Below are 26,126 nucleotides of genomic sequence, written 5' to 3'. Positions count from 1 at the left end.
TACCCCAATGCTTAGAACAGTGTCTGGCACATAGTAAAGCGCTTAGAAAATACCATTAAAATAAAGGGTGGGTTCGGAAGCAATTTATAGGTGAAGGATTGATCTCCGCAGGACCTGAATAGCCAGTCAGAATAGATGTAGGACATAGCTGGAGATTGTTGAGGCCAGCTTGTGACTAGTTTATGCTGTACACCTCTATTTCCCTTGGCCTCATCACAGCTGTACCCTTCTTTGCTATTGACCTCTGCAGTTACCTTTTCCCCATAGGATTATTTAATCCTATCCTGGACTAAATCTGACAGTCAAGAAGGAAGAGCCTTTCCCCTGTTAAGATCCGAGAAGCAGAATGGCCTAGTGGAAAGAACAAGGGCCTGGGAAGGCCTGAGTTCCAATCCCAGCTCTGCTACATATCTGCTCTGTGGCCTTGGGCAGGTCACTTAACTTCTTGGTGGCTCAGTTCCCTCATTTGTAAAATGGGGATTAAGACTATGACCGCCTTGTGGGACGTGGACCGAGTCCAACCTGATTAGCTTGTGTCTACCCCAGTGTCCAGTACAGTGCCTGGCCGCCTAATACCACTGGAAAAGAATAAAAAAAGGTCTTGGGTGGTTGCAAACTGCCTCTAGAATATATCACTTTAGTCCCTGTCTTTTAGTCCTTGCTGTTTCCCTCACTTTACTAGATACGGTGCTAAACAACAAGAACACACAGAAGTCATTTTTCTTCCATCTAGACTGTAAACTCTCCTTAGTCCATATGCTTGTTGTGGGCAGGGAACATGTCTATCAACTCTGTGGTACTGTACTCTCCTAATCGCTTAGTACAGCGTTTTGCACACAGAAAGTGCTCAATAAGTACAATTGATTGATTCCCATAAGCGTATGTCAGACCACTGCCTTTTCTTTTGTCTTCTTGGCCCTCATTTGAAGCCAAACTTTCCCAAGACCATCGACCTTCCTAGAGACAGGCAATTAAGGCCTCCCCTACACTGCCTCTTTAGTGCACTGCCTGTGGTCCAATGAAAAATAACTGTCTGTATCTTTAGGGAGGAGCCAGTTTGGTAGCAGTGCTTGGGGAAGCCCTATGTGGTGGAGCTCAGACTTGTCATAGGGCCAAGAAGCAACTTCTGAGGCTTCCAGTGAGAGTTAACTGTTGTGTTTTCCTTTAGAACCTGTTGGGCTGTTTCCACAGTGGAACTGACAGCTTTGGGAGTGATGGCTGTGAGGTGAAAGTGGCAGCACCCTCCCCTTCCCCCAGTGCCGAGGCAGAATACTGGCGGATCCGAGCCATGGCACAGCAGGTAATTCATTCACTTGACTTTCAGGAGCTGTGAACAATATGGTATACAGAGAGAGCTATGGAGTTAGGAACCTGTGCTGAACAAAACCATTCATTCATTCATTCAGTCGTACTTATTGAGCACTTACTGTGTGCAGAGCACTGTACTAAACGCTTGGGAAGTACAAGTTGGCAACATATAGAGACGGTCCCTACCCAACAGGGGGCTCACAGTCTAGAAAAACCAGAACTAGCTAGTGTCAAATCGACCTCTCCAAAAGTTTGAGAAGAGGGTTTCTTGGAGTGTAGGAACCAATATCCATTCTCCAGCTCCAGGCATTAAAGCTTAAAAGAGAGGAGCCAGGTTGGTCTTCATTGGTGATAGACGTTTCCTGTTTTAGGTTAGCTCAAGTCCAAGCCTATCCTATCTTGAACCCCACTTCCTTACCCTATGTCAGGAGGAAGTATGGTATTAGTAAAGTTACATGGGTTTCTAGGGGAATGATTTTGGTTGTCAAGAGGATAGGAATTGATAGGGGAAATTCTGCCTCAATTTATGTATAAGTAAGCTTTCTTTTGTTTTTGCAAATGACAGTATTATTATTATGGTATTTGTTAAGCACTTACTATGTGCCAAGCACTGTTCTAAGCGCTACTCATGATGTCAGACATATCTGCCTTTCGCATTCCATTCTAACTTGTGAGCATGAATAGCACTGCATAATTAAGGACCACTAGACACAGTTGTCTAGTAAGTCTGCTTTGAATGATGTCAGGCAGTTTTTAGGGCGTCTTTTCTAGCCCCCTCACCATTGAGAGTGAACCAGACTGTATGGACACCCACTTTGACAAATGAACAAATGCATTTCCTGGTGTTAGCCTGTTGTTGGGTAGGGTCCATCTCTATATGTTGCCAGCTTGTACTTCCCAAGCGCTTAGTACAGTGCTCGGTACTCAATAAATACTATTGAATGAATGAATGAATATCTTGTATCCTAAATCCAATCTTAGTGTTCCTTTGGAATACTAAAGTGTCAAGTTATACTTCTGCATAATTCCTCTGACATTCCTCGATAAGTAATAGGTTATGGAGTTATACAATTTAAACCAATTTCTGGCTCCTGCTTGATTCATGTCTATAAAGTCAGGGTTAATGTTAAAATTGTGGTAATGGTACATATCTATAAATTATGAGATAAATTATTCATATTAATGTCTCTCTCCCCATCTCATTGTGAGCAGGGAATGTTCCTCCCAACTCTGTTGCACTGTACTCTCCCCTAACGTACTACACAGTAAGCACTCAAATACCACTGATGATGAGTAGTATCAATATGTATTTCAAAATATGGTACCTGCAAGACAGTCATTAAAGTATTTGACTTTAAAATGTGTAAAATATATTTGCCATGGGGGATTTCCCTCCCCTCCACCAATATTCAATAGAGTCTGGGGTTTCCTTGGGAGTCTTATCATTCTTGCTCCCATTTTCCTCACACCAAGGTTGATTAACGTTACGTTTTGGACTGCTGCTGGACAGTGCTACCCTACATTAAACAAGGGTGCCTCAGCAGTGCTACATGCACCAGCAGTTAGATGCAAAGTCATCATCATCATCCACAAATATTTGTCATGCAGTTAATGTTGAACAGAAATCATGAAGATAAAAGCTAAAACCTGAAATTTTGAAAATAAAATCAAATTTTTTGCTACTACTAAACAAATAAACCTGATCATTCCTGAAGGGTTTTCTTTTTAATCCCCCAAATTACCAAAGTGTCCAGTAAGTGGCTATAAGCTGGAACCAGAGAGAATTTGACTAGTGGCAAGAGCCCGGGCTGGGGACTCAGAGGTCATGGGTTCTAATCCTGGCTCAACCACTTGTCTGTTGTGTGACCTTGGGCAGGTCACTTCACTTCTCTGTGCCTCAGTGACCTCATCTGTAAAAAGGGGATGAAGACTGTGAGCCCCACATGGGACATTACTCTATTTCTCCCCCATCTTACCTCCTTCCCTTCCCCACAGCACCTGTATATATGTATATATGTTTGTACATATTTATTACTCTATTTTACTTGTACATATCTATTCTATTTATTTTATTTTGTTAGTATGTTTGGTTTTGTTCTCTGTCTCCCCCTTTTAGACTGTGAGCCCACTGTTGGGTAGGTACTGTCTCTATATGTTGCCAACTTGTACTTCCCAAGCGCTTAGTACAGTGCTCTGCACACAGTAAGCGCTCAATAAATACAATTGATTGACTAGAAGGAACATTGCTTCTGCCAGTGGCACTAAATTGTTTCTCTCTCTTTTTAAACAGTATCACTGTATTGAACTTTCCTTGGAGTCATGTTTATGGGGAGTGTGCTTAGTATAGTGCTCTGTGCATAATAAGCACTCAATAAGTACCATTGAGTAACAAGATGAGTCGATGCACTGAATTGCTTGTTTGGTGTTTTGTTCATTTGACAGGTGTTCATGTTAGATACGCAATGCTCCCCAAAGACTCCAAACAACAAGGAAGGATTTGAGCATGCTCAGTCCTGTGTACTTATCATTGAACTGCCGTCCGATGAGAAGCCCAATGGACATACCCAGAAAAGGTATGCAGCTGTACTGAATGGTGGTTTCTTAAGTAAAAAGAAATGCCTCCTGCCTACTCACCAGCCAGATTTGGGTTCACCGTGGTTTGACCAAGACTATAAAAAATTATTTGGGGTTCAACTTTGAGAGGGTTTTTCTCAAACATTTCAAAATAGCTTATGCACAACAGCTTCCCTGCTGTGTGACCTTGGATAAGGCACTTCACTTCTCTGGGCCTCAGTTACCCCATCTGTAAAATGGAGATTGAGCACCATGTAGGATAGGGACTGCATCCAACCTGATTATCTTGTATCTACCCCAGTACTTAGAACAATGCCTGGCACATAGTGAGTGTTTAACAAATACCATTGGGGGAAAAAAAAATCAAACCTACCTCTAACTTCTCATGAGATAAATATTCCTGTTATCTTCAGTCAGAATCAGGTTCCTAACTGACTGTTACCCTTTAATTATAGGATATTTTGTCACAATGAGAAATTGTAACAATCAAGCAATTGGGTTTTGTTTTGCTTTTTGGACTGTTTCCCTTTATGGCAGAGGCAGGATGAGCATATTCACTTTTCTTCAAAATTAAATTCCTCAGTCTTGGTTTTAATATATAAAGGGGAATTTGTTTACTAATACAAATGAAGTAGTGAAAAAGCCTGCTATTTCCCCGGGGTGCTGCCCCCATCTTTCTCTGCTGGCCCTGTCCTCCTCTGCCATTCTGCCGGTCTCTGTCTGCCTTGCCTTATGTGCAAGCTCAATGTGATCATTTGTGAGCATGTATAAATGCGTATGTGGTGAATGATGTTTATTTTAATGTATTTACCTGTGTGATATGTACAGGTCTGGATGTTCTATTTCAAGTACAGCTATGGGTATATTTAAAAACACATCTGTTGTTATTCAGAATAGATGGTTAGCACAGATTGCTATACCATCTGCTCTTGATTTTTTTGACCAATTTCTCCTCCTTTGCACCTCTCCACTAGAGGTGGAAGGCATAGTGCAGGGGCCCTTTTTTTTTTTTACTGGTATTTAAGCACTTACTATATGCCAGGCAATGAACTAAGCACTGGGTAGATACAAGCTACTAGGATTGGATGCAGTCCATGCCCTACATGGGGCTCACAGCCTAATCCCTATTTTGCAGATGAGGTAACCGAGGCCCAGAAAAGTTAAGTGATTTGCCAAAGGTCACACAGCAGACAAGTAGCAGAACCAGGATTAGAACCCAAGTCCTTTTGACTCCCAAGCCCATGCTCTATCCACTAGTCCATGCTGCTTCCTGTGGGCCTTGGAATGGTAGTGTTCCCCTAATTAGGCTATTTGGCACATGGTGAGCAACTGGGAGGAAGTTGAAACCTGACTAAAATGAAATTACTGAATCCCCATTTAAACCCAGTTAATTCACTGGCTGTACAGAAATAGGTATTTTACTCCTTTCCTCACTGCTCTAACCCCCTTTCTCTTTTCCTCATTTTTTTTCTTCAATGCTGCATCATTTAACAGGAAACTGGGGTAAGGGAATTTCTCTTTCCCACAATGTACACAACTTTTACATTATTTTACAAGACTTTTTTCCAAGATCCTGTAATTGGTAAAGATGCTCGGGACTTTTGGCATCTGGTATTTTCTGTAAAAATGATGCCAGAGACTCACAATTCAGAATCCCCAATTGTCCATGAGTGGGCTATTTAAGGACTTCATTATCATCCAAGTCGTCAACTTAGCTAGGGTTCTGAAAGAACACCTTTTTTCCAGGTTCCAGATCCAATCTCCATGAGTTTGGGTCCTTCCAGACATGGAACGCGGTTCCAGGAGGCTGACTTGGTTCAGTTCCCCTTCTCAAATGATCAATCAATCAATTAATCAATCCATCATGTATATTGAACACTGTACTTAGCACTTGGGAGAGTAGACTATAACAGTTGGTAAACACATTCCCCGCCCTCAGTGTGCTTCCTCGGGGCTTTTGGAGGAAGAGACAGAGTATCTCACCATGTTTCTTGGATCTTGCAGTGCTTGCATTTGTGTTCTAGTCTGGTTCCGGTGTTTACCAGGAGAAGCATCCCATTTTGAGAAGTCACAGCCGCAGGCAGCCAAACACATAGGAGAGTATTCCTCAGTAGACACTGACCGACTTACAGGCACTGAATTTATCAGTGGGTGCATGGGTTGGTGTGACACAGTGGCTGGTTCCCACAGTGACAGGCCAGGTGAGGGGAGGAGCAGATGATCTGGAGGTAAAATGGGATCTTTGCACCATTCCATCTCTCACAGTATTGGGATTGTAAGGTATTGGAAAAGAAGAGTAGCCTGTTTTCCTGCTAGCACACCCACTTTAGTGCATGTGATGAATGGTGAAGAGAACCAAATGTAACAGCAGAACGAGAGAGAGACTGGCTAGCATAACCTCATGTAGCACATATGTAATTATTTGAATATTTTAAATGTATGGAATAGGTTAAAGTTCCATTTAAAGCATTGAATTGCATTTGGGAGCATCTAAAAAAATAGCTCGTGAGGAAGAAGAAATAGAATCCTTTCAGCAGAATATCCCTGGCTGGCTTTAGCTTTGCACTGCAAACCAAATTAAAAGTTGCTATAAAAACATAAGGGGGCATGGTATTAAAAGTGAAGATAGAGCAAAATCAAAAGGACATGATACAAATTGTTGAAATTTGAAAACATCGAATATTTTCATTCATTACATGGCCTTGACTAAAAAAAAAAAAAAAAAGACCTGGTTTGTACTATCCCCACAGTTGCATTTTTTAATTTGAAATTAGGATTCCCTCAGTTTCTTCAAAATGTGATGCAGAGCAGTAACTTGGTATCATGGTTCATGTTAGTTCCTCGGGTTCTATTAAGAACAATTAGAATGATGCTCATATTCTGGATATAAATCCATAAAGTTTTGTCTTAGGGAAGCAGCGTGCCCAACAACTCTTTATATTGTACTCTCCCAAGCTCTTATTACAGTGCTCTTCACACAGTAAGTGCTCAATGATTGATTATTTTGTCTATTGAATATGAAGTGATTAACGGTGACCCACAGGTATCATTTTACAAGATAATGGGCTGCTAATTTATATTTTCTTTCTGCTTGAAGAATTCCTTTCAGGACAATTGTAGTGAGTTTACTTTCTCATCAAGTGCTGCTTCAGAATTTATATGATATCTTGCTGGAAGAGTTTGTGAAAGGCCCTTCCCTTGGAGAGGACAAGGCTGTGCAGGTAGCAGACAACAAGCTGGCTGGCTTCCTCAGGTACATATCCATGCAGAACTTGGCTGTCATATTTGACTTACTGCTCGACTCCTACCGGACAGCCCGGGAGTTTGACACCAGGCCAGGGTTGAAGTGTCTCCTGAAGAAAGTGTCTGGCATTGGTGGGGCCGCCAATCTATATCGCCAGTCAGCCATGAGCTTCAATATCTACTTTCACGCACTGGTGTGTGCAGTGCTCACCAACCAAGAGAACATCACGGCTGAGCAGGTGAAGAAGGTATTATTTGAGGATGACGAGAGAAGTACGGATTCTTCTCAGCAGTGCTCTTCAGAAGATGAAGATATTTTTGAGGAAACTGCCCAAGTCAGTCCCCCACGAGGAAAGGAGAAGAGGCAGTGGAGGGCTCGGATGCCTTCTCTAAGCATCCAGCCCGTCAGCAATGCTGACTGGGCATGGTTGGTCAAAAGACTTCACAAGCTTTGCATGGAACTGTGCAACAACTACATCCAAATGCATCTGGATTTGGAGAACAACGTGGAAGAGCCCCCGGTGTTCAAAGGTGACTCTTTCTTCTTCCTTCCCTCCTTCCAATCTGAAACGTCCACCCCATCAACAGGCGGGCTTTCTGGCAAGGAGACACCCTCAGAAGATGACCACAGCCAAATAAAGGATCCGCCGCCCAGTACTGGGACCCCAAAAGGGGTAGCTGGAGAAATACCGACGATGCCACCGAGCCCCAGAGGAGAGAAGAAGGACCAAGGCAAGAAGAAGGAGTGGTGGGAGAATGCAGGGAATAAAATCTACACCATAGCCACAGACAAAACTATTTCCAAATTGATGACAGAGTATAAGAAAAGGAAGCAGCAGCACAACCTAACCCCTTTCACCAAAGATGCCAAGGTGGAGAAGAAGGGAGAGACCCTGAACATTAGGAGTCAAGACTCACCACTCCCCCAGCGCCCTCAGCAGCTGCTGGACCAAGGTCAAATGAGGCATTCCTTCAGTGCTGGCCCAGAAATCCTGAGGGCAGAGAAGAGACCCCGCTCGGGCTCCACAGCGAGCTCCCTGAATATTTCTGTAAGAGATGCCGAGGCGCAGATCCAGGTAGGTCTCGCTCCTTCTACGGAAAAATTGCCCAGGAGTCGGAGGAGCCTGAAAGGCAAGATTTTGGTAAAATTAATTTGTGAATCAATCAATCAACCAATCGTATTTATTGAGCACTTACTGTGTGCAGAGCACTGTACTAAGTGCTTGGGAAGTACAAGTTGGCAACATATAGTGACGGTCCCTACCCAACAGTGGCTCACAGTCTAGATTCACCAAAAAGCTGTCTGATTGGCAAGCTACATTATAATTCTGTCACCAGATTTGCTGGAAAGAATTGGAAACTAATGTGGGGCTAATTCTTTAAAAATACATCAAAGACTTGGTATCGGATGGCATGTCTTGTGACAGAAAAAACGTAGAGTTAAAACAGTTCCTGTGAAATTCCAAATACCTTTCAATAACTGAACTGAGAATTTAGCTTTCTGAAATAGGCAAGAATGGCTTCGTTTCTCTTCTCTCCGTCAATTCTTCATTTATCATCTCTGTCTTCACCCTCCCCAACATGGATCTCTCTCTCCTATTCAATTGCCCTTACCTGTCTTCCCAACTATGCCTCCGTGTCCCTTCTCCCCGACCCCAGTTTCATCTCCACGTCCCCTTCTTCCCCTGCTGGGCCAAACTGTTTTTCACCAACAATAAGTACAGGCTTTTCACTTCCCTCATGTTTCATTGTCAAAATGGATGTCTGAGTAACAATATCATGTGCATCCTATTTGAGGCCTTCCACCCACTTCTTCCAGGCAGGTCATTTCAGTGACAGAAGGCTCGCCACTCCCTACAGTGATCATTTTATGGCCGCTGCAATGATGGTGGCAGCAGTCACAGATAAAAGAGCATTTACCTTTTGCTTCTTAAGGCTTCCATTTATAACATTGTTCAGTTTTACACTCCAACTTGACACAAAGTTATCAGAAACCTGCGGACTGCCTAAAAATAAATAGATAAAATATATCAGTGTTGAGGTAACATGAGTGAGTAGCATGACGGAAGGTGGATTTAGTCACAGAATGCCCCAGGGAGGTGGCATGTTGTTTCTTAACCTTGGGCAAAATTCAGTAGCCCCATTCCTAGCTCTCTTAAAGAGGGAAGCTAGTGAAGCAGGCCCACACAGCCTACAGGAGCTGAATATGAGACAGACAGTATTAAAGTAATTGGAAACCACCCAACAGGCACTTTCATTAACTGACACACCTGGCTTTTGAAAGAAGGCTCTAGACCTCAAACTCCATGAAAAACATCTTACTGCTGGCTCTGGAAAGCATCTGTTCAGATAGTATTGAATATATTACAGTTTCATCTTACAACACAAGGGTGTCTTAACAGAGTGGTCTGTTGTTTTCATTTAATTTTTTATATCAGCTGCCTCAGACATTTGATTCCCCATACCCATATTTACTCTGAAAGACCATCCATAGACGTAGGATGACTGTAAAGCATCCTTGCTAATAACTGTTTCTCAGGGCAGATGACAATTTTTGCCAAATGAATAAGAGAATGGGTGTTTGATTTACTTTGTTCCCTGTACCTCTGCAAGGGAGAAAATACTGGGAAAAAATGTTTTATTAGTGTTACTGCTAAATGTTTGGCCTTTATATTCAAGGCTGCACAAAATTGTGACTTAGGAAAGAAGCCTTTACCAAAGTTTTGGTTATTCATTCATTCAATCGTTTACTGAGCACTTAGTGTGTGCAGAGCACAGTACTAAGTGCTTGGGAAGTACAAATCGGCAACATATAGAGACGGTCCCTACCCAAGCAGTGTGGCTCAGTAGAAAGAGCATGAGTCAGAGGTCATGGTTTCAAATCCTGACTCTGCCAATTGTCAGCTGTGTGACTTTGGGCAAGTCACTTAACTTCTCTGTGCCTGTTTCCTTATCTGTAAAATCGGGATTAACACTGTGAGCCCCACGTGGGACAACCTGATCACCTTGTATCCCCCCAGAGCTTAGAACAGCGCTTTGCACATAGTAAGCTCTTAACAAATACCATCATTATTATTAGAGAAGCAGCATGGCTCAGTGGAAAGAGCGAGGGCTTTGGAGTCAGAAGTCATGGGTTCAAATCCCAGCTCTGCCAATTGTCAGCTGTGTGACTTTGGGCAAGTCACTTAGCTTCTCTGTGCCTCAGTTACCTCATCTGTAAAATGGGGATTAAGACTGTGAGGCCCCCTATGAGACAACCTGATTGCCTTGTAACCTCCCTAGCGCTTAGAACAGTGCTACATAGTAAGCGCTTAATAAATACCATTATTATTAGAAGGGGGAGATGGACAATAAAACCAAAAAAGTAGATGTGTCAATACCATCAGAATAGATAGCATTATAGCTATATACACATCATTAATAAAATAGAGTAGTAAGTATGTACAACTAAAATAGAGTAATAAATATGTACATATATATGCAAGTGCTGTGGGGAGGGGAAGAGGGTAGGGCAGAGGGAGGGAGTGGAAGCGATGGGGAGGGGAGGAGGAAAACAAAGATAACAGTGGCGGGCGAGTGCCTAAACCTGAGGAAAATACAGTTACAAGAGGACAATTCTAATTAACATTGGATATTATAGTAGCAGAGGGTACTAAGACCCTACTTGCTGGAGCCTAATATCTGTTAAATATATTTTTTCTTCTTTAACTTTCGTTTTCTTTTAGGCCTGGACCAACATGGTATTGACGGTTCTCAATCAGATTCAGAGCCTACCGGACCAGACATTCACTGCCCTCCAGCCGGCTGTGTTCCCTTGCATTAGCCAACTGACTTGTCACGTCACTGATATCCGTGTTCGCCAGGCTGTGAGGGAATGGCTGGGAAGAGTCGGTAGGGTCTACGATATCATTGTATAGAAGAACCCCATTGCTAAAGCAAGCAGAGACCGTTCTGAGGATTTAGGATATGCTAACAACATTCCCTCCCCGGTGTGAAATTGGTGTCCAGAAAAGAGATCCCTGAATGAAACAAGGAACCTTCAGCTTAGTTGATTTTCTAAAATCAGCCCAGTTGCTCCCAACAGGAAAACAATTTTTAAATTTTGTTTCCACAGAGTCTATGCTATCAAATTGTACCATTCGAAGTCTTGTGAATTATTTCCTGAAGGGGAGATAATTTCCAAAGGGCTGCATTCTTACTGTCCTTCTTGAAAACACATTTGCCAGTGAAAAGATATAACAACTTGACATGCCAAAATGTGCTAGTATTTCAGGGTGGTGTAATAAGATCTAGAAAATGTAATATCCAGTGGTGTTACATAGTCAAAAACAGAGAGTACATATGACTGTAAGGAGGAGCAAGTCTCTTGCAGTATTATTCATGGTTGTAATAAGCGTGAATATCCTTTATCCTGTACCCTACTCACCCTGCCCTCAACCTTACAGTACTCTATGTACATATCTGCAATTTATTTTGTCTGTTTCCCCTTGTAGACTGTAAGCTCCTTGGGGGCAGGAGAGGTGTCTACCAACTCTGTTGCAATGTACTCTCCCAAGCATGTAGTTTAGAGTTCTGCACACAGTAAGCATTCAATAAATATCATTGATTGATTCAACTCTAGGATGTAAAGAACTCTTAGTAGCATCCTTAAAACGTATGTACCAACTTCACCTTGTGGAATACCACTGCGATTTTCTGTACTGAGGGGCAAAATTCCAGCAGATCTCAACCATATTAGTTCTTGGTACTCAACAATATCCTTTCTGACTAGATTTGCATTGTTTAGGAAAAAGTCAGTGGGTGTTCACCTGTCAAAAGTAGTAGAGTTAAGGCCACCCAGAGTCCCTGCCAGTTTGGAATTTAAAAAGGGAATTAATGATAAGTATGATAACAAGAAGCAGCATAGGCTAGTGGAAAGAGCATTGGCTTGGAAGTCAGAGGACCTGGGTTCTAATCCTTGCTCCACCACTTGCCTGCTGTGTGACCTTGAGCAAGTCATTTAACTTCTCTGTGCCTCAATTACCTTAGTTACCTAATTTGTGATCAAGTCCTCCTCCCTCAGATTTAGACTGAGTCCCATATGGGACAGGGACTCTGTCCAACCTGATTATCTTCTATCTACCCCAGAGGTCAGTATAGAACCTAGTAAACACTTAACAAGTGCCACTTAAAAAGAAAATTACCACCCACTTCTTACTTTCTTTGATACCTGGTTGCAAAGGCAGTCTGAAGGAGATGGGTCAGGCACGTGAACTGTGAATGCATAGTCCTTCACGTTGAGGATTAGGGCTTACTCATTACAATATATTTTATGGATTTTTTTTTTACAAAATCATATGCCACTGCTACCACCAGTACTAATCAGTCCATCTTATTCCTGGGAGTTTTGTGCACAGACTAGAGATTAGCAAAAGGCACAAAGACTTTTTTTAAAATGACATTATTCTATTTGAAAACAAAATGTCATCTAAATACTCAGTATTGAACATTGACTTCTCAGAGGCTGGGGAAGGGGGGAATGTTTGGGCATTGATGGTTTATTTGCCAAGTGTCGCCTGATCAGTGAAGTCAGTGTTCCTGCCCCAGTGAGTTATCAGTCAGGTAAGCCATCAAATTATATTTTTCTCTACACTCTCTTGCCTTTCCTCAGCCTACATCCCCATGGTACCCCTATCCCCAGTCCTTCCATTCCCATGCCCCAATCCTTTAGCCCCACAGTTTTGTGAGTTCAGTAGCCCCAGGGTACAAAAGATTCAAGTGGCTTACCTGGGTGGCAGCCGGCTGGCTTAATTGATCAGGTAGATGAACCACCTTGAGACCGAGCGCACTGAACATCCATCCAGGAACATGACAGCCACAGCAAGATTCAGCATGTGGAAAATCCAACGGACACTAGAATAAAAACTCTTCCTTCTCATGGACGTGACATCTCCTCTAACCCGCTTTGGAAATATTGTTTGGTGGATTAAGTGTTGCCATTCAAGAACTAGGAGAGTTCCACCTAGTTTGCCTCGAAGCTGCCAGTATTTTGATGGGAGACCACCATCAAAATCTAGGAAACTGTAGTCCTGCCTAAAGGTAGAGGACTGGGTGAGATGATATCATAACATCTCTTACAACTTAATGTCGATAAATCACTATGTTGTAGGCGTGACAGTGTAATTTGAGACGAGCTGCCATGTAAAGCGTAGCTCATTTTTTATAGGATTTTTCAAATTTTCAAGACTTCAAATCATAAGCAGAGAGTATGTAGTTGGGAGTTACATTGCAATTACTCCTGTAGGGATACCTGAACTTTACAATAACATTCAACATTGCCTAGTATTTTTCAGTTTATATGAACAGTACCTTCTCCTATTCAAAGGAATCAATTTTTTCTAGTGAGGTTTCTCCCAGATAATAGGGGAACCTAAAAAGGGCAAGGCCCAAGGTCTTTGGAGTGTTTTGAGGCCACACAAAAGCCACATTCATTCCAGAAGAAGCAGGTGATGATAGTCTAAATAAATAGTAGAAAGTAGCAGAGAGGAAATCAAAAGGAGAACACTGAACAGGATCCAAAGCATCTGGTGTGCTGACAAGAAGGCACTGTACTAGAAGGTAGAAGGGGAAGCAGGGGTTAGTTTAGGCACAGACCCTGTCTTAGGGTTTAAAAGCCAGTGCTGTTTCTTTGAAATTCAGAACGATGCAGTACACTGCTTACTCCACACCAAAGTATTCCGTCCTTGGAGTTACATATAGGCAATAGATAAAACTAATTGAATGAAATACTAATCAAACTGGGCCTAAGTGATGGGATGATAGCTTCCACTGCCAGCTTTCAGGCAGCATTTGGCAAAGCCTGAGTCTGGTAGCAGTAACACTGTGAAACGGTTTTTCTGAGCTTTTCGATGTGCTCTTCAATAGCTGAAGATAAAGTCTCCTGAAACCCCCAGTGTACCTCTACTTGTTTCTGAAAGGTTAGGGGCTCAGTTTTGAAAAATGTGTAGAGTAGTGCTTCAAATTTGCAAAGGCTGAGACATGGACCATAACCCATTTGGGGATAATAAATTCCTTTTGAGGTGGAGAAGAGTGGAGCCAACAATAGCATTTAAAATGCCATGTACCTGGGGTTGCTACTCTGCTATAGAGACATTAAATGCAGACTACACCGCATCCTTGAAAGAAAGGAAATTGTATTTGTACCTATTTTATAGACACACAATAGCTTCAGGAAATGAGACATATAGGAGGAGGGCCCTAATGTTTGAATTTTTAAAAATGGTAAAATCTATTTTTTGTTTTCAAAATACACCTAACCTCTTACACCTTGGCTTAATTTTGAGGAGGATGGGAGAAAGGCAGAGAGATGACTGCTCCTCTCATCCCTACCAAAGAATATTTTTCTAGGGAAATCTGTTTCAGACCCTGGTAATTTAACATGCCTGACAAAATGGTCATCTATTATCAGTTCCATATTTCTTTAGAGAATTCATAAGTGCAGTTAGCTGCAAAATCAGTTTGACTTACCAAGCATAGAGACAGAAGCTGAGGTTATCCTCAACCAGACAAAGCTCGGGATTAAAGTCTTGGTGTTCTTTTCCATTTGCTTGTGAATTTCCGATTACCCTCTTAGAGCTCTTGTTGCGTGGCGGTTTTTCTAACAGGACAGAAGACAGTGAATGTACAAACCACATAGCTGTAAGCATCATCTACATCGTATCATTGAAGGAAATTGGTCATGTTTTTCAATCACGGTGTGTTTCATGTTGGTTCTTTAAGTTGTCTTGAAGGTGATTTTAAATGTAAAGTACACAGTGCTTGAGTTTGTTCTATCCAGGCAAACTTAAAGAAATACTTTATACTTTCAGAGTTATACCCAACAATCCCGGCTCTTGGCTAGTATAGAATTTTAACTGGGGACTTCCCAACTGTTAATATACAGATTTACTGATTGACCACAAATTCATATTTTTCCTTGGAAGTCCAGTGTTCTAGAAGTTAAATATTTCATTCAAAAACCTTCTGAAAAAAAAAAGCAGCCAAACATATTTTTCTGCTATTTCAAAGCTAGAGACTTACCCTTTTAATCTGTACTGGCTGGTATCATTTTAGAGAAAGATTCAATTTCTCGTATAAATATCCCAATCATCTGTTTGGTCCGGTAAAAAGCGTATGATATATAGGTTCACTCACTCTTTACAGTAATGCAAATAAGTTTGCCAAATGCTTGTGCATACTCTGTGTTTTGTCTTTTCATTCATAGGTTTTCTTATGCTGTTTGGTTAATTTGTAAAGTACTTCTAATCAGTGCTTTCCTTGGATACAGGACCTCTCATGGAAAGTGTAGCTCATGTAACTATCTGTGCATGCATATACTGCTTATGTGGGCTTTAGAGTCTAGATATGGTATTTACTCCCTTCCGGTCCGGAACTGTTTGGGAGCAGGAGGATGTGAAAGTTGGTAGTGTGATTGTGGAAGTACAATATAAATGATGAAGGCAAAAGGCACTATTGAAAGAATACAAGTTGTCCTAAGGCATAAAGCCCCAGCCTGGGAATCAGGGAAGGGAGATAATAATAATAATACAAATAATAATAATAATGGTATTTGTTAAGCACTATGTGCAAAGCACTGTTCTAAGCGCTGGGGGGGGATACAAGTGATCAGGTTGTCCCACCTGGGGCTCACAGTCTTAATCCCCATTTAACAGATGAGATAACTGAGGCACAGAGAAGTGAAGTGACTTTCCCAAAGTCACACAGCTGACAAGTGCAGAGTCAGGATTAGAACCCATGACCTCTGACCCCCAAGCCCGTGCTCTTTCCACTGAGCCACGATGGCACAGTTCAGACTGCTGTACAGTGTGTGTGTGAGGCAGTGGGCTGGATCATTTCACACCCCTTCCTCCTCTGTAGAACCCCTTGCAGGGCCTATGTAATATATGATCATGTACTTTGGTTCCTATAGGAAAGATTTTAGCTTTTAACATTATGTATTACCACCCTTCTGCTTTAACTGATTTAAAACTTTTTCTTTTTTGGTAGTTATACAAAAAAAATCATCTGACGTGATTTATGCTCAAAGGTGGCCCCACTAGCAATCTGTTCTTTTGGAACAATTTCCCTTCACCCATTCCTACTCAAGAAGGCCAAAGAGAGGGTAAAAGTTAGTAGCATCTGTTGACCACCATGTTCTCCTAGCAGCACCCAGCCGGCTCCAGTTAGAGAGGTTTTCTTTGGTCATAGAATTGAGAAGACTTCAAAATGGGCTAAACTTAGTTTCACAGGCATCACTAAAGTCTTAGTGTTGTATTGTCCTCTCCCAAGCATTACAGTGCTCTCCACACAGTAAGTGCTCAATAAAATCATTGATTGATTGATGGATTGGCTAAGTGGCTACACAAGAGGTAACTGATGCCGGAGTTCATATCTATTCTCCAACCATTGTTTAAAAGGAGTGTTGCATGGATGAGTAGTGTCATGTTTGGGAGTGGGAGAGTGTTTTTTATTTTACATCGCCAGATCTCACTTCACTTCTTTATTCTGTACTTCCCAAGTACCTAGTACAGCACAATGCACCAAGCTGGTCCTTGATAAATGCTAGAATGTTTAAACCAGTGGAAACCATTCTACCAATAATTTAATTGTATTTATTGAATGCTTACTGTGTGCAGAGAACTGCACTAAGTGCTTAGGAGAGTACAATATAACAATACAACAGATACATTCCTTGCTGCAAAAATTTTCAACCCACCAGAGTCTCTCAAAGCCCTCTCCTCCATTAATAAAGAGTGTCTTTGCTAAAATAATAAACTCTGAAGGAGTTTCACTTCAATTCCTTCTCCATCTGGATTGTAAGGTCACTGTGGGCTATGAACAAGTCTACCAACTCTGTTGTATTGTACTCTTCCAAGTGCTTAGTACAGTGCTCTGCACACAAAAAGCACTCAGTAAATACAGTTGATTGGTTGATTCTGCTGCTCCACATCCAACCAACTGGTCCTAACATCAAATTGAGTTAATGGTCCCTTTGTTTTCCCAGTCTTATGCCAAAGATTTAGCTATTTTTTTCTTCATTTTAAATAGAAGAAAAATATCTGGACCCCAGTTACCATGATGCAAGTCACAAACTAAGTTATCTACAAAATGCTTCACACAGTGCTGGTCAGACATTCACCAGAAGCCTTGGACCTTTTCACATGACCAATCCCAAGGGAATACAAAAATTGGTTTTACGGTCATATCTCCTGTATCACTTTAAGTTAAAGATTCATTCAAACTTTTTGACAAGTGAAGTGAAAACGATTCTCCCCATTTCCTCCCTTATATGTTGGTCTGTAACTGTTTTATTGGTTGTTGTCTGATCCTGTTCATTGTCCAAGAGGTCACTGTAAAATGGCTTGCAAATGTATTTTGTGTAGATTTTATTCAAGTTAAATTCGGAAAAGAAGATATTTTAAAAAACAATTTGTTGTTTGTGTTGTAGAATAAAAAAGCAAATGAAAAAAGTTGAAGTCTGATACATATGCTTTTAAAGGTTATTTTGTCATATATTTGAATGAGAGTTTCATATGCCGTATCAGAGCATTGTCATTGAAAGATTGGGGGTGGGGTGGGGTTCCCTGGGATGGCAGGCATCCATCTGGATGGCTGCCCGCCCCCTAAAACTCAACATGTCCAAGACTGAACTCCTTGTCTTCCGTCCTAAACCCTGCCCTCTCCCTGACTTTCCCATCACTGTTGATGGCACTACCATCCTTCCCGTCTCACAAGCCCGCAACCTTGGTGTCATCCTCGACTCCGCTCTCTCGTTCACCACTCACATCCAAGACATCACCAAAACCTGCCAGTCTCACCTCCGCAACATTGCCAAGATCTGCCTTTTCCTCTCCATCCAAACCGCTACCCTACTTGTTCAAGCTTTCATCCTATCCCGTCTGGATTACTGTATCAGCCTCCTCTCCGATCTCCCATCCTCCTGTCTCTCCCCACTTCAGTCCATACTTCATGCCGCTGCCTGGATTCTCTTTATCCAGAAACACTCTGGGCATGTTACTCCACTCCTCAAAAATCTCCAGTGGCTACCAATCAATCTACGCATCAGGCAGAAACTCCTCACCCTCGGCTTCAAGGCTGTCCATCACCTCGCCCCTCCTACCTCACCTCCCTTCTCTCCTTCTCCAGCCCAGCCCGCACCCTCCACTCCTCTGCCGCTAATCTCCTCACTGTGCCTTGTTCTCGCCTGTCCCGCCATTGACCACCGGCCCACGTCATCCGCCTGGCCTGGAATGCCCTCCCTCCCCACATCCGCCAAACTAGCTCTCTTCCTCCCTTCAAGGCCCTACTGAGAGCTCACCTCCTCCAGGAGACCTTCCCAGACTGAGCCCCCTCCTTCCTCTCCCCCGCCCCCCTCCATCCCCCCCCACCTTACCTCCTTCCCTTCCCCACAGCACCTGTATATATGTATATATGTTTGTACGTATTTATTACCCTATTTATTTATTTATTTTACTTGTACATATTTATTCTACTTATTTTATTTTGTTAATATGTTTTGTTTTGTTCTCTGTCTCCCCCTTCTAGACTGTGAGCCCACTGTTGGGTAGGGACCATCTCTATATGTTGCCAACTTGTACTTCCCAAGTGCTTAGTACAGTTCTCTGCACACAGTAAGTGCTCAATAAATATGATTGAATGAATGAATGAATGACCGACCATCAGCTATTGGAACTAAGTGGGTTGAAGGGCTCCTCACGCCCTCCCTCCTGCCTGAAACTCCCCCTTCACTTCCAGAAGATTGCTGCTCTCCTCTCATTTTCAGAGTCCTCCTGAAATCACTCCTCCTCCAGGAAGCCTCTCCTAATTGATGTTGCACCTTCACCCTATTTGCCCCTCTCTTCTCCCTGCCTGCCATAGCAACTTATATACCTACATTTACACATGATTGCCTCCTCCTCCAAAGACTGGGAGCCCCATGTGGGAAAGGAACTGTGTCCAACCTGACTAACTTGTATCTACCCCAGCACTTTAGAACAGTGCTTGGCACATAGTAAATGCTTAACAAGTACCATAATTATTTTTATTGAGTGCCTAAGAAATTCCCTTATCCTAAGGTCTCTAAGTCTCTCGATGACCCAGCTGATTCCTGTGTGAGGAACTGATATTGGGACACAGTAAGCACTCACTACAATTGAATGAATGAATGAATGAATGAAAAGCCATTCTGTCTTTGAGAAACTCTGTAACATTTTTTTAAATAATAATAAGTGCTTACTACTTGTCAAACTCTGTTCTAAACTCTGGGGTAAGTACAAGTTAATTAGTTCGGACACAGTCCCTGTCCCACATGGGGCTCACAGTCTCAATAGGAGAGAGAACAGGTATCAAATCCCCACAGCTGAAGGAACTGAGGCATAGAAAAGTTAGTGACTTGCCAAGGTTACCCACCAGACAAGTGGCAGAGTCAGGATTAGAACCCAGGTCCTCTGACTCTTAGGCCCGTGCTCTTTCCAGTAGGCCATGGTGTTTCTCCTACTTAAATGGATCAATCACTCAAACATAAGTGTATGCAGGGCACTATACTATGCACTTGGTACAACACAACATATACATCACAATATAACAGACATCCCCTGCCTACTTGTACTACTACTGCAGAAAATGTCATATTCCTTGGCTGGGCCTGAACTCAAAGTGTCTCCCTGGAATATGCTTATCCTCCTCTGAACTGACAATCAGTCAAACTGAATTCTGCTGTTCTCCCACCCTTCCTAAGTCCTTCCTACCAAGGCCAACTCCACTTCCTCTCCTCCTTCTCCACCTCTCAATCTCAGGCCGTCTGAGCATCTGGGGCACTGGTATCAATAGTATATCCCAAAGGACTACTAGCTCCTAAGTGCCATTTGCATTCCAAATCCCCACAGTTCACAATAACAGTCCAGCTTGGCTAAGTGAGGAAAGTCAGCCAGAAGTGAGAATGGCTTGGCTAAATGGAAAGCCAGGTTAGTGTCCTTACCAGAGTTGGGCCTTAGATTTTCCAGTCACATGGGGTTTGAGCATATATGATGACTCTATTTCTTGTTAAAAATGAGGCAGTGCTTTCTCTGTATTTCAGAAGTTCTACTATTTTATTTCAGACACATTATTTTAATAAATGAATTAGGGTAGTAGGGATTTTTAATTCATTTTACTCATCTTCCCTCCCAAATCCTTTCCAACTGACCTTCCCATCACTGCTGGCAACTTCACCATCTACCCTGTCTCTGAAGCCTGAAGGCTTGGCATTATCCTTATCTGCTCTCTCTCATATTGCATATTTATTATGTCACCAAATCCTGTCAGATCTTAACATCATCGCCAGAATCCGCCCCTTCCTTTCCATCCAAACCATAACCGTGCTGGTGCGAGTACTTGTCTTTTCCCAACTCGACTCTGGCATCAATCTCCTCACTGACTTCCCTGGCTCCAGTCCAAACTTTTTTATGGTATTGGTTAAGTGTTTACCCTGTACCAGGCACTGTACTAATCACAGGGGTAAACATAAGCTAATCAAATTGGACACAGTCCCTGTTCCACAGGGGCTCAGTCAGTCCATTTTGCAGATGAGGCAACTGAGGCAAAAGGAAGTTAAGTGACTTTCCCGAGGTCAAACAGCAGACCAGTGGTGGAGCTGGAATTAGAACTCAGATCCTCTGACTCCTAAACTTCTACTCTTTTTACTAGGCCACACTGCTTCACTCTGGATCATTTTTCTAAAACATCATTTGCTTAGAACAGTGCTTGGCACATAGTAAGCGCTAAACAAATACCATCATTATTATCACTCTGCACCCATTTTTGATCAATGTCTTAAAGCAATCATTCCACTAACTCCCCTCTACTTATCTTTGCTTCTCTCCAACTACATCCCAACTGGCTCACTTAGCACCTCAAAATCCAACCTACCCACTGTGCCTTGTTCTTGTTTCTCTTGCTGCCAACTCTTTGCTCATGCCCTCCCTTCCTCCTGAAACTCCCTCCCACTTCACTTTCGGCAGGACAAACCCTTGCTCTCTCCATCTTAAAGGCCCTTCTGAAATCCCCTCTCCTTCAGGAGGCCTTCCTGGATTAATCTCTCATCTCCCCATCCTATTACCAGTACTACACTTCCACATCACACTATGTATACATTTTTCTGCTCTAGTCTTTCCTCCTACCTGTCTCTCCTCCTAGACTGTAAGCTCCTTGATACCAGGGATCATGTCTGCTAAATCTATTGAACTCTCCCAAATGCTTACCATAAGCGTTCCGCATAGAGTAAGTGCTCAATACATGCTACTGATTGATTCTGCACTCATTTGCCCAAACTGCCAGTTTAAACCCTGAGGAGTAGTCTATCGGATGGAATATGCATAAACTGTACTGTTACCCATAAAAATCAAGTTTTGTGGAAAAAGGTTGGAGGAGAGTGATCTTACAATTACTTCATTTGTTTTTGCTCTTTCTAAATGACAGCTACTAGGGCAGTGGAAGGCACTTTGCCTACTAATAATTGAACTGCAATATAACAGCTGCCTGGTGACTATAGAGAATCAAACAGGAGTGTTCGATAATTCAATCAGTGCCTGCTGTAATTACCTCTATTCTCTACTCCCCTTTGCTGAAACCCCCTCCTACAACTGAATGCTTCTCCGTCCATGACCATAACCTAAGCCCAGAAGGAAAGAAGGAAATCAATTTCAGGTTTTGTGGGATCAGGGTAATGGTTTCCTCTCTTTCAGCATTACACAAGGTCTATGAACAGTGCGGGCTTTGAACACTGTCCCGTCACAGTCATTAATGCCACATTCTTCAAGAGCTCCTGCTGAAAGGGAGAGCAGAGGTGGCTCTACAGACGGTGGTGGGAATAGAAACTCTGAGACTTACTACTATAACATTTGCTTATTAGTAATTCTGTTTGTCACCGCCCGATTGCAAGCACACCCTAAAACGACATTCATGCTGACTCAGAGGTAGAGGGGAAAAGAAGCAAAGTTTAAAGGTGACACCATTCACTTTGTCCCCACGACTTTCGGGGTAGAACCGCTAGCTCACATTTGAGCCAAACATACCGAGGCAGAAAGCAAATAAAAAAAAATGATGTGGTCGATGCAAGATGGCATAGCCTAGTGGATAGAGCATGGGCCTGGGAATCAGAAGGATCTGGGTTCTTATCCTGGCTCCGCTATGCGATCTTGGGCAGGTCATTTCACTTCTCTGGGCTTCAGTCATCTCTTCTATAACATGGGGATTAAGACTATGAGCCCCAAGTGGGACAGGGACCGTGTCCAATTTGATTAACATATCTACCCCAGCGCACAGTAAGCACCAAAAAATTAAAAAATAAAAAAGGCATAGGAGAACAATGAAAACAAGGTCAAGAGCAGTTGACAAAGAAAAGAGCAAATGTGCAGCCTGGATGGAAGCATCAGGAGGTTACTTACTGATCCGTTTGGACTTCAGGGAGTTATCCCATGGGCCGATTCCCGTATCTTCAATTTCAAACAGCGGATGTATTTTCCTTTCCACGGAGAAAACTTGTCATGCTTCCAGAATCTGGTATGAAGTCAGAACTTTTATCCAGACAGCTTTGATAAATATTTAATCACTCATCAGAAAGCTAATATCATCTTTAGCCCAGAGAGTGAGCTCACACAGCACATGAAAAATAAAATAGAAACTTAATGCAATGCTGTGGCTTTCATGAATTGACCAAAAGTGAAGACAGCCTATTATCTCAAGTCTATGAGAGCCGGTCTACCTAATCCTTTCATCACCCATACGTTTGTTTCTATTTATAGCTTCCCAGTGATAACATCATCAAGCCATTAGCTACTGTAGGTTTCTACCACTAATTTAGTCTGGTGGCACAATTAGTAAAGGTTCACAGGGGGAATAAAACACATCAGAGGCATGTCAACAGTTAGTTACTAGTTTTTAAGGAGTGTTTCTCAGGTCTTGTCTCATATTATGACCCTCCCCAGGGCCACCTATGGAACTTTAAAAACTGGCTGAGTCCACTTTACAATGGAGTGCTTTTGTAGGATTTAAAATGAATTCTCACATCCCTCAAATATAAAGTATTAGTTGAATTTAGCGGATAGCACCTCCATAAATGAGGAAGGTTAATGAAACTAAGAAAAGTTAAGCAACAACTCTAGTTTGTCAATCAGTCCATTGAAAATTTAGGTAAAAATAAGTCGAATTTGCAGTCAGACTATCGCTAATATCAGGCCCTCTGAATCTGCTCAGAACATAGAGACTAACCTTTCATTTTGAGCATGGAAGGGAAAAGGGGGTTGGGATTTTAGTGGGGAATGAGGAGGCAACAAAGCCCAGAAAGCCTATATTTTTGGTCTTTTCAAAGTCAATTGGAAACTATCCAGGATCAATCAATCATATTTATTGAGCGCTTACTGTGCGCAGAGCACTGTACTAAGCGCTTGGGAAGTACAAGGATCACCACAGAGCTGTGGTGATATTGCTGCTGAACTCTTTGCAGATTATCTTCCTTTTCCAGGAGCAGAGCGTTATGCTGTTTCAGTGGTGTGAAGGCCACTTTTTGATGTAATAGTTTTATTAACGGCTTGAGCTCCGGTCTGTGAGACAGTGGTCTGTCTACCATTCTGCTCCAGGCATGGATTTGGGGCCCATACTTCTCTGAGGTCCCTGTGTGCCATACAGTGATGTAGTCATTAAGATACCCCAGAATACACAATGGGCATTTCTCCTTGATATTGTTACTTCCAGCAGCTGCCAACACTTTGGGCATGGCCAAGAAAAATCATGTAGATTGGCTCCACCTAAATGACTCAGATAAAAAAAAATCTACTTTCACCGGGGATATCTATGATACCAGCAGGACTCAGACAGGAGTGTGGCTTTTAGAAACCCACATGGAGGCTTCCAAATCAAATTAAGGAACATTGTGTGACAGGTGGAGGGCTGCCGAAGAAAAGGAGAGCCAATGTTATGCAGACTGCCTAGAAAACCCCAAATTCTACACTCTAATAGTAATGATAATAATAATCATAATAATAGTGGCATTTGTTAAGTCCAACTATGTTCCAAATACCACACTAAATGCTGGGGTAGATGCAAGTTAGTCAGGTTGGACACAGTCCCTGTCCCTCCTGGGGTTCACATTCTAAGTAGGAAGGAGAAAAGACATTTTATCCCCCTTTTATAGATGAGGAAACAGAGACAGAGAACTTAAGTGACTTGCTCACGGTCACACAAGAGGCAACTGGCAGATCTGGGATTAAAGCCTAGGTCCTCTGATTCCCTGATCCATGTTCTTTCCTCCAGGGCATGCTGCTTCACCAAAGATATTATATGCCCCTGTTCATGCTATCACTATACTTATGCAGAGGGAAGACAGCTTCAGTCTCATCACTGGCAAGGAGAGACTCTTAAAGAGATGGCAACAACTCCCAGCACAGGTCTGGGAATCAGAAGAACCAGGTTCTAATTCCAGCTGCACCACTTGTCTGCTGTGTGACCTTGCACCAGTCACTCCACTTCTCTGGGCCTCAGTTACCTCGTATATAAAATGGGTATTAATACTTAATATTAATGGATATTAAGCTTCATGTGAGACATGGGCTGTGTCCAAACTGACTAGCTTTTGTCTACCACAGCCCCTAGTATAGTGCTTGGTGCATAAATACTTTATGAACACCATAAAAAAAAAAATTCAATGTTCTCCTCAACAAGTACTGTACTGTCAAAGACATGGCCCTGCAAAACATACAAAACCTTTCAATACGCAAAGACCTGGCATTTGTGCTAACCATTACAGAAATTACCACAGCAGCCAAAGCCATGAATAACAGAAAAGGACTCGACAATAGCATGCCTGCTGAAATTTAAAATCATGGGGAAGATACCCTGCCTCACAAGATCCTAACCGGAGTTTACCAAAACTTTCTTACACTTTAATAATAGTAATGATAAAAATAATTGTATTTGTTAAGCACTTACTATGTTACAAGTATCTACTAATTAATCAACCTTATTTACTGAGTGGATCAACTACTAAAGAATATAGTCCACTGAACACCCCCGAAATCATAATGTGGCTTCAGACCCCAACAAAGCCCAGTGGACATGATTTTCATTGCCCTTCAGATACAAAAAAAAAAAAAGTATAGGAATAGCACCAAGATGCCTACAAAGCTTTCATAAACATTTTGAAAGTACTTGAGACCATTAGTAGACCAGAGTTCTGGAAATTACTTAAATTTGGCTGTTTTGAAGCTTTCTTCAAGATCTGTAGTCTGCTTCCCAAGTTCAAAAGTCTTTTCAATGTTGATTGGAAACTATTCTGGATCCCTCCAGAACCTAAACAGTGGCATCTTGAAACATCACGGCCTAGTGGAAACAGCACGGTTGAGGAGTCAGAAGGTCATGGGTTCCAATCCCGGCTCCGCCACATGTCTGCTGTGTGACCTTGGACAAGTCACTTCAGTTCTCTGTGCCTCAGTTACCTCATCTGTTAAATGGCAATTGAGATTGTGAGCCCCACAAGGGATAGGGACTGTGTCCAACCCAATTTACTTGTATCCACCCCAGCACTTAGAACAGTGCCTAGCACTTAGTAAGCGTTTAACAAATACCACAATTATTATTACATCACTGTGGAAAGCACAGGGACCTTAAATGGTCAATGGATCAGAACTGAGAACTTTCTGATCCATTCTTATTTGTCAGTAAAACAAAGCAGGGATATATAGTTGGCCTAATTTTGTTTAATTTATTCTATGCAGGAATGCTGGAAGATGTAACCTAAGCCATGAAAGCAGGTATTAGAACATCCTTTTGTATCTCTGGGAAACTCTTCCAAATCAACAGACTTTGAGGATCAGTGGAACAGTCATTCAAGAATTTCTGAAGGCAAACAATCGTGTCCTAAAAATACATGCAAATGCTTCACCATACAAGTCAGGCGTTATAGGCTGATAACTACCCCTCTAGACTGTAAGTTCTTTGTGGGCAGGGAATAT

At 42.3% G+C, this 26,126-nt stretch overlaps 1 protein-coding gene across 1 annotated transcript in view; it reads left to right on the top strand.

Annotated features, from left to right (window-relative positions):
- The window catches only part of ARFGEF3 (ARFGEF family member 3), a 146,955-nt gene extending 135,215 nt beyond the window's left edge, over positions 1-11,740 (top strand). The window contains exons 31-34 of the mRNA XM_038741335.1: positions 1,169-1,300; positions 3,751-3,881; positions 6,980-8,201; positions 10,851-11,740. Of these exons, the coding sequence (XP_038597263.1) occupies positions 1,169-1,300; positions 3,751-3,881; positions 6,980-8,201; positions 10,851-11,042 (1,677 nt within the window). The 3' untranslated portion in view covers positions 11,043-11,740. The remainder of the gene's footprint in view (positions 1-1,168; positions 1,301-3,750; positions 3,882-6,979; positions 8,202-10,850) is intronic.
- Positions 11,741-26,126: the final 14,386 nt, after the last annotated feature.

Source organism: Tachyglossus aculeatus, chromosome 2, assembly GCF_015852505.1.
Source record: "Tachyglossus aculeatus isolate mTacAcu1 chromosome 2, mTacAcu1.pri, whole genome shotgun sequence".
NCBI lineage: Eukaryota > Metazoa > Chordata > Mammalia > Monotremata > Tachyglossidae > Tachyglossus > Tachyglossus aculeatus.
The sequence above is the reverse complement of the archived record's forward strand: the minus strand, read 5'-3'. Positions and strand labels throughout refer to the sequence as shown.